The 19,920-nt window shown below is 41.3% G+C and overlaps 1 protein-coding gene across 2 annotated transcripts in view; it reads left to right on the top strand.

The window, feature by feature from the left end:
* Nucleotides 1-19,920, top strand: part of LOC106585948 (phosphatidate cytidylyltransferase 1) — an 84,063-nt gene that overhangs the window by 50,338 nt on the left and 13,805 nt on the right. For both annotated transcript variants that reach the window (XM_045707067.1, XM_045707068.1), the window contains exons 6-9: nucleotides 4,717-4,775; nucleotides 8,091-8,173; nucleotides 11,024-11,111; nucleotides 14,799-14,867. In XM_045707067.1, the coding sequence (XP_045563023.1) occupies nucleotides 4,717-4,775; nucleotides 8,091-8,173; nucleotides 11,024-11,111; nucleotides 14,799-14,867 (299 nt within the window). The remainder of the gene's footprint in view (nucleotides 1-4,716; nucleotides 4,776-8,090; nucleotides 8,174-11,023; nucleotides 11,112-14,798; nucleotides 14,868-19,920) is intronic.

Here is a 19,920-nt window from a genome sequence, read left to right as displayed (position 1 = left end):
CCCTTCTTACATCAGCTGATATTCTCAAAGTGCTGTACAGAAACCCAGCCTAAAACCCCAAACAGCAAGCAATGCATGTGAAAGAAGCACGGTGGCTAGGAGAAACTCCCTAGGAAAAACTCCCTAGAAAGGCCAAAACCTAGAGAGGAACCAGGCTATGAGGGGTGGCCAGTCCTCTTCTGGCTGTGCCGGGTGGATATTATAATACCCTCTCACTGTTACGATCAGGCCATATATATACAGTGACTGTTTGGTTAATAGCTAAGGATGTAACGATTCACCGATACGCATCGGTCCCCGATGGTCATTATTAGATATACAGGGTAATGTTCATCATTTCATAACAAGCAATACTTTTTGCGAGGTGCGCTGCATGGCCGAAGTCGGAGAAGATCTCTCCATTAAAACTTCCAAACAATCCAAACCATAATTTTTTTTTTGATGGGGGGTGAAATCCAAAATTTGCGAAATATTCGTTGGGTATGTCATAGCTAATTTGTAAAGAATAAATATTGATACATGACTAGCTCAAACACTTAATCTGCAAAAATAAGTTCATTAGTGGGGGATGGTGATTTCAGAACCACAGTGGGGAGACAAAAAACATAGGTTACATTGACCACAAATCTGATGGGGGTGATGGTCTCCCTTATGGTTTTAATCTGGTAGTCTCCCTCATGGCTCTAATCTGGTAGAGGGGTGGTAGTCTCCCTCATGGCTCTAATCTGGTAGTGGGGTGGTAGTCTCCTTTATGGCTCTAATCTGGTAGTGGGGTGGTAGTCTCCCTCATGGCTCTAATCTGGTAGTGGGGTGGTAGTCTCCTTTATGGCTCTAATCTGGTAGTGGGGTGGTAGTCTCCCTCATGGCTCTAATCTGGTAGTGGGGTGGTAGTCTCCCTCATAGCTCTAATCTGGTAGTGGGGTGGTAGTCTCCCTCATAGCTCTAATCTGGTAGTGGGGTGGTAGTCTCCCTCATGGCTCTAATCTGGTAGTGGGGTGGTAGTCTCCTTTATGGCTCTAATCTGGTAGTGGGGTGGTAGATGTCTAGTCTCCCTCATGGCTCTAATCTGATAGTGGGGTGGTAGTCTCCCTCATGGCTCTAATCTGGTAGTGGAGTGGTAGTCTCCCTCATGGCTCTAATCTGGTAGTGGAATGGTAGTCTCCCTCATGGCTCTAATCTGGTAGTGGAATGGTAGTCTCCCTCATGGCTCTAATCTGGTAGTGGGGTGGTAGTCTCCTTTATGGCTCTAATCTGGTAGTGGGGTGGTAGTCTCCCTCATGGCTCTAATCTGGTAGAGGGGTGGTAGGTGTCTAGTCTCCCTCATGGCTCTAATCTGGTAGTGGAGTGGTAGTCTCCCTCATGGCTCTAATCTGGTAGTGGGATGGTAGTCTCTTTATGGCTCTAATCTGGTAGAGGGGTGGTACTCTCCTTTATGGCTCTAATCTGGTAGTGGGGTGGTAGTCTCCCTCATGGCTCTAATCTGGTAGTGGGATGGTAGTCTCTTTATGGCTCTAATCTGGTAGAGGGGTGGTAGTCTCCTTTATGGCTCTAATCTGGTAGTGGGGTGGTAGATGTCTAGTCTCCCTCATGGCTCTAATCTGGTAGTGGGGTGGTAGTCTCCCTCATGGCTCTAATCTGGTAGTGGGGTGGTAGTCTCCCTCATGGCTCTAATCTGGTAGTGGGGTGGTAGATGTCTAGTCTCCCTCATGGCTCTAATCTGGTAGTGGGGTGGTAGTCTCCCTCATGGCTCTAATCTGGTAGTGGGGTGGTAGATGTCTAGTCTCCCTCATGGCTCTAATCTGGTAGTGGGGTGGTAGATGTCTAGTCTCCCTCATGGCTCTAATCTGGTAGTGGGGTGGTAGTCTCCCTCATGGCTCTAATCTGGTAGTGGGGTGGTAGTCTCCTTTAATAGTCTAATCTGGTAGTGGGGTGGTAGTCTCCCTCATGGCTCTAATCTGGTAGTGGGGTGGTAGTCTCCCTCATGGCTCTAATCTGGTAGTGGGGTGGTAGTCTCCTTTAATAGTCTAATCTGGTAGTGGGGTGGTAGTCTCCCTCATGGCTCTAATCTGGTAGAGGGGTGGTAGTCTCCCTCATGGCTCTAATCTGGTAGTGGGGTGGTAGTCTCTTTATGGCTCTAATCTGGTAAGAGGGGTGGTAGTCTCCTTTATGGCTCTAATCTGGTAGTGGGGTGGTAGATGTCTAGTCTCCTTTATGGCTCTAATCTGGTAGTGGGGTGGTAGTCTCCTTTAATACTCTAATCTGGTAGTGGGGTGGTAGTCTCCTTTAATACTCTAATCTGGTAGTGGGGTGGTAGTCTTCTTTATGTCTCTAATCTGGTAGAGGGGTGGTAGTCTCCTTTATGTCTCTAATCTGGGAGAGGGGTGGTAGTCTCCTTTATGGCTCTAATCTGGTAGTGGGGTGGTAGTCTCTTTATGGCTCTAATCTGGTAGAGGGGTGGTAGTCTCCTTTATGGCTCTAATCTGGTAGTGGGGTGGTAGTCTCTTTATGGCTCTAATCTGGTAGAGGGGTGGTAGTCTCCTTTATGGCTCTAATCTGGTAGTGGGGTGGTAGATGTCTAGTCTCCCTCATGGCTCTAATCTGGTAGTGGGGTGGTAGTCTCCTTTAATACTCTAATCAGGTAGTGGGGTGGTAGTCTCCTTTAATACTCTAATCTGGTAGTGGGGTGGTAGTCTTCTTTATGTCTCTAATCTGGTAGAGGGGTGGTAGTGTCCTTTATGGCTCTAATCTGGTAGTGGGGTGGTAGTCTTCTTTATGTCTCTAATCTGGTAGTGGGGTGGTAGTCTCCCTCATGGCTCTAATCTGGTAGAGGGGTGGTAGTCTCCTTTATGTCTCTAATCTGGGAGAGGGGTGGTAGTCTCCTTTATGGCTCTAATCTGGTAGTGGGGTGGTAGTCTCTTTATGGCTCTAATCTGGTAGAGGGGTGGTAGTCTCCTTTATGGCTCTAATCTGGTAGTGGGGTGGTAGTCTCTTTATGGCTCTAATCTGGTAGAGGGGTGGTAGTCTCCTTTATGGCTCTAATCTGGTAGTGGGGTGGTAGTCTCCTTTATGGCTCTAATCTGGTAGTGGGGTGGTAGTCTCCTTTATGGCTCTAATCTGGTAGTGGGGTGGTAGTCTCCTTTATGGCTCTAATCTGGTAGTGGGGTGGTAGATGTCTAGTCTCCCTCATGGCTCTAATCTGGTAGTGGGGTGGTAGTCTCCTTTATGGCTCTAATCTGGTAGTGGGGTGGTAGTCTCCTTTAATACTCTAATCTGGTAGAGGGGTGGTAGTCTCCTTTATGTCTCAGATCAGGCACCTACACCATAGATATACGCTGAGGGCACAGTTATTAGACAAATTGTATTCCTCAGGATTAATTTTACTGTTGAACAAACACAATGCTCTCAGTCAATCCAAAACTGTTATTGAACCTCAAACCGGAATGTTTAACAAAGGAAAAGTGAGTTGTTGTGTCTTTCTCAGGGGAATATATAAGTGTGCACAATTATTAGGAAATTAAATACCAAAAATAATTTCTCCCAACTCACTTGTTTATTCTCAATTTTTAGAGTAAGTGTAACAAATAAGTAACACAAAATGACAATTTAAATAACAATTTTCGACCTTTCATAAATATTCAGTTACCAGTTACCCTTCTTTTTCAATAACTGCCATGAGCCTTCCATCCATGGAGTCTGTCAGTTTCTTGATCTGTTCACGATCACCTTTCGCTGAGGCAGCAACCACAGCCTCCCAAATGCTGTTCAAAGAGGTGTATTGTCTTCCCTCGCTGTAAATCTCACGTTTCAGAAGGGCCCACAAGTTCTCAATAGGATTTAAGTCCGGTGAGGAAGGGGGCCAGGTCGTTATTCAGGCATCTCTGAGGCCCTTGCTGGCTAGCCAAGCAGTGGAGTACTTGGATGCATGTGATGGAGCATTGTCCTGCATAAAGATCATGGCCTTCTAGAATGCTGAGGACTTCTTCCTGTACCACTGTTTGACGAAAGAATATTCCAGAAACTGGCAGTAGGTTTGGGAGTTGAGTTTCAGTCCATCTTCAACCCAAAAAGGTCCAACTACCTCATCCTCAATGATAGCAGATAATATCAGAATACTCACTTGCCTAATAATTTTGCACGCAGTGTACATCATTCTCTCTCTCTCTCACACACACACACACACACACACACACACACACACACACACACACACACACACACACACACACACACACACATCCAACCCGTGAGCTCCGATCAGCAGCTGATTTCAACTTGAAAAGGAATATGTTTTTATGCAACAAATAAATGCAACATTTTTATTACATTTACATTTTACATTTTAGTCATTTAGCAGACGCTCTTATCCAGAGCGACTTACAGCAGTGAATGCATACATTTCATAGATTTTTTTTTCTGTGCTGGCCCCCCGTGGGAATCGAACCCACAACCCTGGTGTTGCAAACACCATGCTCTACCAACTGAGCTCATCGATTCACTGAATCGTTTTCAAATGTAAACCTATGCGTCCATGTATCTATTTACGTATATTAAATCGTCTCAAAAGATGCACATCCCTATTGATACCCTACTGCAACAGATTAAAGGTGTGTGGTGGGGGGGGGGGTATGGAATGATGATGATGAGGATGAAGATGTTGTTCTTTCCCCTCCCATCTTTTGCAGAGAAACTGACCGCATGTTATCTGATTTTTCACAGGTTTCTGCATGTTTGTTCTGAGTTTAGTGAAGAAGCATTATCGCCTGCAGTTTTACATGGTGTGTATGAGTCAAGTAACCCTGGATACCACTGACCAACTGCCCAATCACCGTCCTGATACTCTGCATGCCATACTATACAGCAGGGTTCCCCAGTTACATCCAGCCACGGATGGTCAGGGGGGGTCCTCCCCCAGGGAACATGGTTATAAATCATTTCTACAGCGCAAATTGACAGTAAGAATCACCAAAACGGAGATTGGAGTATTTTGACAAAAAAAAAAAAAAAAGGAATAATTTAAAACTTTGATTTACATTTGGAATAGATTTCCTAAATTAAAATAAATTTGAGCTGATTTCCTGGTGATTTAAAAAAATATATATATATGTTTTATATCCAACAACGAAAATAATAAAATAAATATATACAGTACCAGTCAAAAGTTTGGACACATCTACTCATTCCAGGGTTTGTCTTTATTTTTACTATTTTCTACATTGATGTCTTCACTATTATTCTACAAACTGTGAAATAACACATATGGAATCATGTAGTAACCATAAAAAGTGTTAAACAAATCAAAATATATTTTATATTTGAGATTCTTCAAAGTAGCCACCCTTAGCCTTGATGACAGCTTTGCACACTCTTGGCATTCTCTCAACCAGCTTTGTGAGGTAATCACCTGGAATGCATTTCAATTAACAGGTGTGCCTTGTTAAAAGTTCATTTGTAGAATTTCTTTCCTCAATGCGTTTGAGCCAATCAGTTGTGTTGTGACAAGATAGGGGTGGTATACAGAAGATAGCCCTATTTGGTAAAAGACCAAGTCCATATTATGGCAAGAACAGCTCAAATAAGCAAAGAGAAACAACACTCCATCATTACTTTAAGACATAAAGGTCAGTCAATGTGGAAAATGTAAAGAACTTTGAAAGTTTCTTCAAGTGCAGTCGCAAAAACCATCAAGCACTATGATGAAACTGTCTCTCATGAGGACCGCCACAGGAAAGGAAGACCCAGAGTTACCTCTGCTGCAGAGGATAAGTTCATTAGAGTTACCAGCCTCAGATTGCAGCCCAAATAAATGCTTCACAGAGTTCAAGTAACAGACACATCTCAATATCAACTGTTCAGAGGAGACTGTGTGAATCAGGCCTTCATGGTCGAATTGCTGCAAAGAAACTACTACTAAAGGACACCAATAAGAAGAAGAGACTTGCTTGGGCCAAGAAACACCAGCAATGGACATTAGACTGGTGAAAATCTGTCCAAATTTGAGATTTTTGGTTCCAACCGCCGTGTCTTTGTGAGATGCAGAGTAGGTGATGGGATGATCTCCGCATGTGTGGTTTCCACAGTGAAGCATGGAGGAGGAAGTGTGATGGTGTGGGTGTGTTTTGCTGGTGACACTGTCAGTGATTTATTTAGAGTTCAAGGCAGACTTAACCAGCAAGGCTACCACAGCATTCTGCAGCGATACGCCATCCCATCTGGTTAGCGCTTAGTGGGACTATAATTCGTTTTTCAACAGGACAATGACCCCAAACACAGCTCCAGGCTGTGTAAGGGCTATTTGACCAAGAAGGAGAATTGGAGTGCTGCATCAGATGACCTGGCCTCCACAATGACCAGACCTCAACCCGTTTGGGATGAGTTGGACCGCAGAGTGAAGGAAAAGCAGCCAACAAGTGCTCAGCATATGTGGGAACTCCTTCAAGGCTGTTGGAAAAGCATTCCTCATGAAGCTAGTTGAGAGAATGCCAAGAGTGTGCAAAGCTGTCATCAAGGCAAAGGGTGGCTATTTTGAAGAACCTAAAATATATTTTGATTTGTTTAACACTTTTTATGATTACTACATGATTCCATATGTGTTAATATCATTTTGATGTCTTCACTGTAATTCTACAATGTAGAAAATAGTACAAATAAAGAAAAACTCTGGAATGAGTAGGTCTGTCCAACCTTTTGACTGGTACTGTGTGTGTAATATATACATTTATATACACACACTGTATAGTAGGGTTTCTATTGGGGAACCCTACTATTCAGCTCCCTCCTATTGGGGAACCCTACTATACAGCTTACTGCCTCCTATTGGGGAACCCTACTATACAGCTTAATGTCTCCTATTGGGGAACCCTACTATACAGATCCCTCCTATTGGGGAACCCTACTATTCAGATCCCTCCTATTGGGGAACCCTACTATACAGCTTACTGCCTCCTATTGGGGAACCCTACTATACAGCTTACTGCCTCCTATTGGGGAACCCTACTATACAGCTTACTGCCTCCTATTGGGGAACCCTACTATTCAGATCCCTCCTATTGGGGAACCCTACTATACAGCTTACTGCCTCCTATTGGGGAACCCTACTATACAGCTTACTCCCTCCTATTGGGGAACCCTGCTATACAGATCCCTCCTATTGGGGAACCCTACTATACAGATCCCTCCTATTGGGGAACCCTACTATACAGATCCCTCCTATTGGGGAACCCTACTATTCAGCTTACTGCCTCCTATTGGGGAACCCTACTATACAGCTTACTGCCTCCTATTGGGGAACCCTACTATACAGCTTACTGCCTCCTATTGGGGAACCCTGCTATACAGCTTACTGCCTCCTATTGGGGAACCCTACTATGCAGATCCCTCCTATTGGGGAACCCTACTATACAGCTTACTGCCTCCTATTGGGGAACCCTACTATGCAGTTCCCTCCTATTGGGGAACCCTACTATACAGCTCCCTCCTATTGGGGAACCCTACTATACAGCTTACTACCTCCCAGACTACGGCTCAAATGGAACCCTATTCCCTATGTACTGCACCACTGTTGACCTTTGAGTAAAAAGTAGAGCACTACATAGTGAAACGATAAATACATTTGACCAACTCTCTCTCTCTCTGGATGAAACAGTAGGTGCACTACATGGGATGACGTTTCAGACTAGCCAGCATGACACACACACACACACACACACACACACACACACACACACACACACACACACACACACACACACACACACACACACTAGTGTGCTGTGTTAAAAAAAACACATCTTTATTAGCCTACCATAGATATCAGTGGGTGTAGTGGTGTGGAGTGACTCAGCCTTGCCGATCTAGATACTCTATTTCTATATCTATTGCCTGCCTGTCTAGATGCTGTATTTTTTATATCTATATTGCCTGCCTATCTGGATACTGTATTTCTATAGCCTGCCTATCTAGATACTGTATTTCTACATCTATAGCCTGTCTGCCTATCTCTGCATTCTACCTGCCAACCTTGTTATTGTGAGTGATCAGGTTACATTCCCCATCGCTAACTGTGTGTGTGTGTGTGTGGTTTGCCCCTGCAGTTTGCGTGGACCCATGTGACCCTACTGATAGTGGTGACTCAGTCTCACTTGGTCATCCAGAACCTGTTTGAAGGAATGATCTGGTAAGAGACACAACAGCAAACACAATACGCCCAGAAACCTGTCCCTGAAAAACCTGTCCTTTCTCTCCTCTTCACTGATACTGTAGTAGTCTGATTACCTGATACTGTAGTAGTCTGCTTCTCTTCACTGATACTGTAGTAGTCTGATTTCACCATCTGAGCCCTATGGTAGTTAGCCCTGAGCCCTATGGTAGTCAGCGCTCAGCCCTATGGTAGTCAGCGCTGAGCCGTATGGTAGTCAGCCCTGAGCCCTATGGTATTCAGCCCTGAGCCGTATGGTATTCAGCCCTGAGCCCTATGGTAGTCAGCCCTCAGCCCTATGGTAGTCAGCCCTGAGCCCTATGGTAGTATCCCTGAGCCCTATGGTAGTCAGCGCTGAGCCGTATGGTAGTCAGCCCTATGGTAGTTAGCCCTGAGCCCTATGGTAGTCAGCGCTCAGGCCTATGGTAGTCAGCGCTCAGCCCTATGGTAGTCAGCCCTATGGTAGTCAGCCCTCAGCCCTATGGTAGTCAGCCCTCAGCCCTATGGTAGTCAGCCCTATGGTAGTCAGCCCTCAGCCCTATGGTAGTCAGTGCTGAGCCCTATGGTAGTCAGCCCTCAGCCCTATGGTAGTCAGCCTTCAGCCCTATGGTAGTCAGTGCTGAGCCCTATGGTAGTCAGCCCTCAGCCCTATGGTAGTCAGCCCTATGGTAGTCAGCCCTGAGCCCTATGGTAGTCAGCGCTGAGCCCTATGGTAGTCAGCCCTCAGCCCTATGGTAGTCAGCCCTCAGCCCTATGGTAGTCAGCCCTGAGCCCTATGGTAGTCAACGCTGAGCCCTATGGTAGTCAGCCCTATGGTAGTCAGCCCTATGGTAGTTAGCCCTGAGCCCTATGGTAGTTAGCCCTGAGCCCTATGGTAGTCAGCGCTCAGCCCTATGGTAGTCAGCCCTATGGTAGTTAGCCCTGAGCCCTATGGTAGTTAGCCCTGAGCCCTATGGTAGTCAGCGCTGAGCCCTATGGTAGTCAGCGCTGAGCCCTATGGTAGTCAGCCCTGAGCCCTATGGTAGTCATCCCTGAGCCCTATGGTAGTCAGCCCTGAGCCCTATGGTAGTATCCCTGAGCCCTATGGTAGTCAGCGCTGAGCCGTATGGTAGTCAGCCCTATGGTAGTTAGCCCTGAGCCCTATGGTAGTCAGCGCTCAGCCCTATGGTAGTCAGCGCTCAGCCCTATGGTAGTCAGCCCTATGGTAGTCAGCCCTCAGCCCTATGGTAGTCAGCCCTATGGTAGTCAGCCCTCAGCCCTATGGTAGTCAGTGCTGAGCTCTATGGTAGTCAGCCCTATGGTAGTCAGCCCTCAGCCGTATGGTATTCAGCCCTGAGCCCTATGGTAGTATTCCTGAGCCCTATGGTAGTCAGCGCTGAGCCGTATGGTAGTCAGCCCTATGGTAGTCAGCGCTGAGCCCTATGGTAGTCAGCGCTGAGCCCTATGGTAGTCAGCGCTGTGCCCTATGGTAGTCAGCCCTCAGCCCTATGGTAGTCAGCCCTCAGCCCTATGGTAGTCAGCCCTCAGCCCTATGGTAGTCAACGCTGAGCCCTATGGTAGTCAGCCCTATGGTAGTCAGCCCTCAGCCCTATGGTAGTTAGCCCTGAGCCCTATGGTAGTCAGCCCTATGGTAGTCAGCCCTGAGCCCTATGGTAGTTAGCCCTATGGTAGTTAGCCCTGAGCCCTATGGTAGTCAGCCCTATGGTAGTTAGCCCTGAGCCCTATTGTAGTCAGCCCTATGGTAGTTAGCCCTGAGCCCTATGGTAGTTAGCCCTGAGCCCTATGGTAGTCAACGCTGAGCCCTATGGTAGTCAGCCCTATGGTAGTCAGCCCTCAGCCCTATGGTAGTCAGCCCTATGGTAGTCAGCCCTCAGCCCTATGGTAGTTAGCCCTGAGCCCTATGGTAGTTAGCCCTGAGCCCTATGGTAGTCAGCCCTGAGCCCTATGGTAGTTAGCCCTATGGTAGTTAGCCCTGAGCCCTATGGTAGTCAGCCCTATGGTAGTTAGCCCTGAGCCCTATGGTAGTCAGCGCTCAGCCCTATGGTAGTCAGCCCTATGGTAGTCAGCCCTCAGCCCTATGGTAGTCAGCCCTCAGCCCTATAGTAGTCAGCCCTCAGCCCTATGGTAGTCAGCCCTATGGTAGTCAGCCCTGAGCCCTATGGTAGTCAGCCCTGAGCCCTATGGTAGTATCCCTGAGCCCTATGGTAGTCAGTGCTGAGCCGTATGGTAGTCAGCCCTATGGTAGTCAGCCCTCAGCCCTATGGTAGTCAGCCCTCAGCCCTATGGTAGTCAACGCTGAGCCCTATGGTAGTCAGCCCTATGGTAGTCAGCCCTCAGCCCTATGGTAGTTAGCCCTGAGCCCTATGGTAGTCAGCCCTATGGTAGTCAGCCCTGAGCCCTATGGTAGTTAGCCCTATGGTAGTTAGCCCTGAGCCCTATGGTAGTCAGCCCTATGGTAGTTAGCCCTGAGCCCTATGGTAGTCAGCCCTATGGTAGTTAGCCCTGAGCCCTATGGTAGTTAGCCCTGAGCCCTATGGTAGTCAGCCCTGAGCCCTATGGTAGTCAGCCCTCAGCCCTATGGTAGTCAGCCCTATGGTAGTCAGCCCTATGGTAGTCAGCCCTATGGTAGTCAGCCCTATGGTAGTCAGCCCTATGGTTGTCAGCCCTATGGTAGTCAGCGCTGAGCCCAAATACAGAGGTCCTCCTCATGGCTCTGTATTCAAACTGTATTTTGTAAAACAATATCTGTAAACGGTAAAGATGCTCGTTGGTCAAATGTAAAGATAATGTTAGGTTGGAGTTGACGTATTTTTGAACGTTGTTTTCCAGGTTCCTCGTCCCTGTCTCCATAGTGATCTGCAATGACATCATGGCCTACCTGTTTGGTTTCTTCTTTGGCAGAACACCACTCATTAAGGTACATTTAATGTATACTGTATTATATTATACACTCAGTGGCCAGTTTATTAGGTACATGACTCCATTCACCAAAATGGATGGCTCCTAGACAGTGAGTCACGTGGCTATATAAAACAGGCATCGAGGCATTCAGTTACTGTTCGATTGAACGTTAGAATGGGCAAAATCAGTGACCTAAGCGACTTTGTTGTGTGGTATGATTGTCGGTGCCAGGCGTGCGGGTTCCATTATCTCAGAAACGAACGGCCTCCTGGGCTTTTCACGCACGACAGTGTCTAGGTTTTACCGAGAATGATGCGACAAACCCCAAGAAAAACATCCAGTCAGCGGTAGTCCTGTGGGTGAAAACAGCTCGTTGATGAGAGGTCAAAGGAGAATGGCATGGGTCATGGGTCATGCAAGCTAACAGGCGAATAACGGCATCTCGGGAACGCACAACTTGTCGGTCCTTGTCACGGATTGGCTATTGCAGCAGAAGACCACACTGGAGTTCCACTCCTAACAGCTAAAAACAAGAAGCAGCTCCAGTGGGCACGGCAACACCATCACCATCGCCAACACCATCGCCATCGCCATCACCAACACCATCACCATCGCCATCACCAACGCCATCACCAACGCCATCACCATCACCAACACCATCGCCATCACCAACACCATCACCATCGCCAACGCCATCGCCATCACCAACACCATCACCATCGCCATCACCAACGCCATCACCAACGCCATCACCATCACCAACACCAACGCCATCACCAACACCATCGCCATCACCAACACCATCACCATCGCCATCACCAACGCCATCGCCAACACCGGTACCGTTGACACCAGGCAGGATGGGTCCATGGACTCATGCTGCTTTACGCCAAATCCTTACTCTGCCGTCAGTATGACTCAACAGGAACCGGGATTCGTCGGACCAGGAAATGTTTTCCCACTCCTCAAGTGTCCAGTGTTGGTGATGGCGATGGTGGTGTTGGCGATGGTGGTGTTGGCGATGGTGGTGGTGGTGTTGGCGATGGTGGTGTTGGCGATGGTGGTGGTGGCTTTTCACGCACGACAGTGTCTAGGTTTTACCGAGAATGATGCGACAAACCCCATCGCCAACACCACCATCGCCAACACCACCATCGCCAACACCACCATCGCCATCACCAACACTGGACACTTGAGGAGTGGGAAAACATTTCCTGGTCCGACGAATCCCGGTTCCTGTTGAGTCATACTGACGGCAGAGTAAGGATTTGGCGTAAAGCAGCATGAGTCCATGGACCCATCCTGCCTGGTGTCAACGGTACCGGCTGGTGGCGGTGGTTCTAGGGAATGTTTTTCTGGCACCAGTAGGCCTGTAAATGTAGGTATATTTGAACAAATACATACTTTTTCTAAATGTAAATATTATCCATGTGACATTGTTATACAAGGATATATCATGACATTTCAAATGATTTAATTTAATAAAACAAACTTTTCAATATAGTTTTTATGACGTGTGCCCCATTTAAAAAGACCGGTACCATGAAGCATGTAGCTTGTTGTTTATGTTGGCCAATCAAAGTGACTAACTTCACAGTCAGAGGCTCCTTGTATAGCAGGAGTTCACTAATACAATGCCAGATGAAAATAAAAATCACAGAATTTAAAAGTGAAATAATTCAGGAGTATGCTACAATGAGCAACCAACAGGTAGGCTGTTTTTTAAAGGAATCTGTTTGGGGAGAAAGTGCAGTGTGTAACGTTAGCCTAGCTAGCTAGCTTCTGTAGGCTACTTTATTCAAGACCGTCACTGTTTTTTGAATTGATGATCAATATTTTGGCTGCTACAACTTACCGAATCTTGTATCTGTAGCCCAGTTGAATCTCTCTCCCTCCATCCGCTTGCTCCCGTCTCTCACACTGTCTCCTCACCAGTGGCAGAAATAGTGTATAGCAGGGCTCAGCTCAAGTTTTAAAAATCACAAGTATTTCAAATATCCAGTTATCGGAAAAATGTATGATACTATTCTAATAGTAAAATGATTTATACTAGTACACACACACACACTGAGAAACAGAAATTTTTCAGTATGGCCACAGAATAGATACATGACCTTTTTCTTTCCCATTGGAGTTGGGGTTAGGATGGACACACACACCCTGTTACTCACACACCCTGTTACTCTCACACCCTGTTAGGCCAGGGTGGGCTGGGTGGAAACGCAATGTCATCGCTGTGTTGAAACACTGCCATCACTGTGTGAAATAGGGGTGTGAATGTTTAAAAGTTAAAACTTCTTAAGATTCTTAAGATTAAATAAATCCCCCAACCCGAAAAACTGTTTTTTTTTTTCTTAACTGCACTGTGATTTAAATGTTATCACAAAACTACCACTAACAGGTTTCGATCATCATAAAGCGTTTTTTTTAATATATTATATAATATATATATATATATATATTTTTTTTACAAATACCTAATACCACAATGCTGTAACTTTAGTAGGAGGATACATTTATTGATTACATTAAAAAAAATACAAAATAGTTATACTTTATTAACCAGCGCTGTAATGGATGAAGGGGAGAGATGCAGTGACTGGTCTCAGACGATCCAGCAGGTGAAGAAGCCGGATGTGGCTGTCCTGGGCTGGCGAGCTTACCCGTGGTCTACGGTTGTGACGCCTGTTGGACGTACTGCCAAATTCTCTCAAATTAGGTGACTTATGGTTGTGAAATTAACATGAAATTCTCTTGGCAACAGCTCTGGTGGAAATTCCTGCAGTCAGCATGCCAATTACACACCCCCTCAAAACTTGAGACATTTGTGGCATTGTGTTGTGTGACAAAACTGCACATTTTAGAGTGGCCTTTTATTGTCCCCCAGCACAAGGTGCACCTGTGTAATGATCATGCTTCTTGATATGCCACACTTGTTAGCTGGATGGATTATCTTGGCAAAGGAGAAAAGCTCACTAACAGGGATGTAAACAAATGTGTGCACTACATTTGAGAGAAATTCATTTTTTTATGAGTATGAAACATTTCTGGGATATTTTTATTTCAGCTCATGAAACATGGGACCAACTCTTTACATGTTGCGTTTGTCTATTTTTTTGTTCAGTGTACATAGTCCCCCGTCTTGACTGCATCAAACCGAGAGAAGCTAGCCAGCTAACGTTAGCCAGGCTAATTGAGACTACATAACTTCAACTGTGCGCTTTATCCCCTTCCGAATCCTACAGTAAATAACTCTGTTCAGGTTATTAAATAGCAGTCTACCTGATGGCTCTTGGTGTTATAGCCTGTCCTTCTCATTTAGTTCTGTCATTTTAATTCCATCTTCCATTTATTAGCATAAATATATCTTAATAACTTGAACAGGGAGGCTGTAACTCTGTCTGTAGTCTAGTGCTGGTTTGTTGACTTGTGATTGGATGACGACGACAAGCTAACATGGCGCCACTTTCGTGAAAAGCAACAGCAGTATAAATTATACCATTTTCTATCTCTGCGGGAAGCGTGATGTTTACCGTCTGCATTGTGAATTCATGTGGCATTTTATGAATCTTATTGTTTTAATGGTGGAATTGCCATTTTAAAATCAATTTATGCATAAAAAAAAAAGACCTCGTTGGAAGAAATCGAATAATTATCATAACATGCGTTACAAATTGAAGTGTGTTATTGTTATTTGTTACAGCTGTCTCCCAAGAAGACGTGGGAGGGATTCATAGGAGGGTTCTTTGGAACCCTGGTCTTTGGATTCATAGTGAGTATTACAGTAAAATAGTTACAGCATGGTAATAGTATGGAATAGAGTTTAACAACATGGAATAAAGTTTAACAACATGGTAATAGTATGGAATAAAGTTTAACAACATGGAATAAAGTTTAACAACATGGAATAAAGTGTAACAACATGGAATAAAGTTTAACAACATGGTAATAGTATGGAATAAAGTTTAACAACATGGTAATAGAATAGAATAGAGTAACAGCATGGTAATAGTATAGAATAGAGTTTAACATGGTAATAGTATAGAATAGAGTTTAACATGGTAATAGTATGGAATAAAGTTTAACATGGTAATAGTATGGAATAGAGTAACAACATGGTAATAGAATAGAATAGAGTAACAACATGGTAATAGTATAGAATAGAGTTTAACATGGTAATAGAATAGAATAGAGTAACAACATGGTAATAGTATAGAATAGAGTTTAACATGGTAATAGAATAGAATAGAGTAACAACATGGTAATAGTATAGAATAGAGTTTAACATGGTAATAGTATAGAATAGAGTTTAACATGGTAATAGTATGGAATAAAGTTTAACAACATGGAATAAAGTTTAACAACATGGTAATAGTATGGAATAAAGTTTAACAACATGGTAATAGTATGGAATAGAGTAACAACATGGTAATAGTATGGAATAGAGTTTAACATGGTAATAGTATGGAATAGAGTAACAACATGGTAATAGAATAGAATAGAGTTTAACATGGTAATAGAATAGAATAGAGTTTAACATGGTAATAGAATAGAATAGAGTAACAACATGGTAATAGTATAGAATAGAGTTTAACATGGTAATAGTATAGAATAGAGTTTAACATGGTAATAGTATAGAATAGAGTTTAACATGGTAATAGTATGGAATAGAGTAACAACATGGTAATAGTATGGAATAGAGTAACAACATGGTAATAGAATAGAATAGAGTTTAACATGGTAATAGTATGGAATAGAGTAACAACATGGTAATAGTATGGAATAGAGTAACAACATGGTAATAGTATAGAATAGAGTAACAACATGGTAATAGAATAGAATAGAGTTTAACATGGTAATAGTATAGAATAGAGTTTAACATGGTAATAGTATGGAATAGAGTAACAACATGGTAATAGAATAGAATAGAGTAACAACATGGTAATAGAATAGAATAGAGTAACAACATGGTAATAGAATAGAATAGAGTAACAACATGGTAATAGTATGGAATAGAGTAACAACATGGTAATAGTATGGAATAGAGTAACAGCATGGTAATAGTATAGAATAGAGTTTAACATGGTAATAGTATGGAATAGAGTAACAGCATGGTAATAGTATAGAATAGAGTAACAGCATGGTAATAGTATAGAATAGAGTAACAACATGGTAATAGTATAGAATAGAGTAACAACATGGTAATAGTATGGAATAGAGTTTAACATGGTAATAGTATAGAATAGAGTTTAACATGGTAATAGTATGGAATAGAGTAACAACATGGTAATAGAATAGAATAGAGTAACAACATGGTAATAGTATAGAATAGAGTTTAACATGGTAATAGTATGGAATAGAGTAACAACATGGTAATAGAATAGAATAGAGTAACAACATGGTAATAGTATGGAATAGAGTAACAACATGGTAATAGTATGGAATAGAGTTTAACATGGTAATAGTATGGAATAGAGTAACAACATGGTAATAGAATAGAATAGAGTAACAACATGGTAATAGTATAGAATAGAGTAACAACATGGTAATAGTATGGAATAGAGTTTAACATGGTAATAGAATGGAATAGAGTTTAACATGGTAATAGTATGGAATAGAGTTTAACATGGTAATAGTATGGAATAGAGTAACAACATGGTAATAGTATAGAATAGAGTTTAACATGGTAATAGAATGGAATAGAGTTTAACATGGTAATAGTATGGAATAGAGTAACAACATGGTAATAGTATAGAATAGAGTAACAACATGGTAATAGTATAGAATAGAGTTTAACATGGTAATAGTATGGAATAGAGTAACAGCATGGTAATAGTATAGAATAGAGTAACAACATGGTAATAGTATAGAATAGAGTTTAACATGGTAATAGTATAGAATAGAGTAACAACATGGTAATAGTATGGAATAGAGTAACAACATGGTAATAGTATGGAATAGAGTTTAACATGGTAATAGTATGGAATAGAGTTTAACATGGTAATAGTATAGAATAGAGTTTAACATGGTAATAGTATGGAATAGAGTAACAGCATGGTAATAGTATAGAATAGAGTAACAGCATGGTAATAGTATAGAATAGAGTAACAACATGGTAATAGAATAGAATAGAGTTTAACATGGTAATAGTATGGAATAGAGTAACAACATGGTAATAGTATAGAATAGAGTTTAACATGGTAATAGTATAGAATAGAGTTTAACATGGTAATAGAATAGAATAGAGTTTAACATGGTAATAGTATAGAATAGAGTTTAACATGGTAATAGTATAGAATAGAGTTTAACATGGTAATAGAATAGAATAGAGTTTAACATGGTAATAGTATGGAATAGAGTAACAACATGGTAATAGTATAGAATAGAGTTTAACATGGTAATAGTATAGAATAGAGTTTAACATGGTAATAGTATAGAATAGAGTAACAGCATGGTAATAGAATAGAATAGAGTTTAACATGGTAATAGAATAGAATAGAGTTTAACATGGTAATAGAATAGAATAGAGTAACAACATGGTAATAGAATAGAATAGAGTTTAACATGGTAATAGTATAGAATAGAGTTTAACATGGTAATAGAATAGAATAGAGTAACAACATGGTAATAGAATAGAATAGAGTTTAACATGGTAATAGTATGGAATAGAGTAACAACATGGTAATAGTATAGAATAGAGTTTAACATGGTAATAGTATAGAATAGAGTTTAACATGGTAATAGTATAGAATAGAGTAACAGCATGGTAATAGAATAGAATAGAGTTTAACATGGTAATAGAATAGAATAGAGTTTAACATGGTAATAGAATAGAATAGAGTAACAACATGGTAATAGAATAGAATAGAGTTTAACATGGTAATAGTATAGAATAGAGTTTAACATGGTAATAGAATAGAATAGAGTAACAACATGGTAATAGAATAGAATAGAGTTTAACATGGTAATAGTATGGAATAGAGTTTAACATGGTAATAGTATAGAATAGAGTTTAACATGGTAATAGTATAGAATAGAGTAACAACATGGTAATAGAATAGAATAGAGTTTAACATGGTAATAGAATGGAATAGAGTTTAACATGGTAATAGAATAGAATAGAGTTTAACATGGTAATAGTATGGAATAGAGTAACAACATGGTAATAGTATAGAATAGAGTTTAACATGGTAATAGTATAGAATAGAGTTTAACATGGTAATAGTATAGAATAGAGTAACAACATGGTAATAGAATAGAATAGAGTTTAACATGGTAATAGTATAGAATAGAGTTTAACATGGTAATAGTATGGAATAAAGTTTAACAACATGGAATAAAGTTTAACAACATGGTAATAGTATGGAATAAAGTTTAACAACATGGTAATAGTATGGAATAGAGTAACAACATGGTAATAGAATAGAATAGAGTAACAACATGGTAATAGTATAGAATAGAGTTTAACATGGTAATAGAATAGAATAGAGTAACAACATGGTAATAGTATAGAATAGAGTTTAACATGGTAATAGTATAGAATAGAGTTTAACATGGTAATAGTATGGAATAAAGTTTAACAACATGGAATAAAGTTTAACAACATGGTAATAGTATGGAATAAAGTTTAACAACATGGTAATAGTATGGAATAGAGTAACAACATGGTAATAGTATGGAATAGAGTAACAACATGGTAATAGAATAGAATAGAGTTTAACATGGTAATAGTATGGAATAGAGTAACAACATGGTAATAGTATGGAATAGAGTAACAACATGGTAATAGTATAGAATAGAGTAACAACATGGTAATAGTATGGAATAGAGTAACAACATGGTAATAGTATGGAATAGAGTAACAACATGGTAATAGTATAGAATAGAGTAACAACATGGTAATAGAATAGAATAGAGTTTAACATGGTAATAGTATAGAATAGAGTTTAACATGGTAATAGTATGGAATAGAGTAACAACATGGTAATAGAATAGAATAGAGTAACAACATGGTAATAGAATAGAATAGAGTAACAACATGGTAATAGTATAGAATAGAGTAACAACATGGTAATAGAATAGAATAGAGTAACAACATGGTAATAGTATGGAATAGAGTAACAACATGGTAATAGTATGGAATAGAGTAACAACATGGTAATAGTATGGAATAGAGTAACAGCATGGTAATAGTATAGAATAGAGTTTAACATGGTAATAGTATGGAATAGAGTAACAGCATGGTAATAGTATAGAATAGAGTAACAGCATGGTAATAGTATAGAATAGAGTAACAACATGGTAATAGTATAGAATAGAGTAACAACATGGTAATAGTATGGAATAGAGTTTAACATGGTAATAGTATAGAATAGAGTTTAACATGGTAATAGTATGGAATAGAGTAACAACATGGTAATAGAATAGAATAGAGTAACAACATGGTAATAGTATAGAATAGAGTTTAACATGGTAATAGTATGGAATAGAGTAACAACATGGTAATAGAATAGAATAGAGTAACAACATGGTAATAGTATGGAATAGAGTAACAACATGGTAATAGTATGGAATAGAGTTTAACATGGTAATAGTATGGAATAGAGTAACAACATGGTAATAGAATAGAATAGAGTAACAACATGGTAATAGTATAGAATAGAGTAACAACATGGTAATAGTATGGAATAGAGTTTAACATGGTAATAGAATGGAATAGAGTTTAACATGGTAATAGTATGGAATAGAGTTTAACATGGTAATAGTATGGAATAGAGTAACAACATGGTAATAGTATAGAATAGAGTTTAACATGGTAATAGAAT

Source organism: Salmo salar, chromosome ssa24 (genome assembly GCF_905237065.1).
Source record: "Salmo salar chromosome ssa24, Ssal_v3.1, whole genome shotgun sequence".
Classification (NCBI taxonomy): Eukaryota; Metazoa; Chordata; class Actinopteri; order Salmoniformes; family Salmonidae; genus Salmo; species Salmo salar.
The sequence above is the reverse complement of the archived record's forward strand: the minus strand, read 5'-3'. Positions and strand labels throughout refer to the sequence as shown.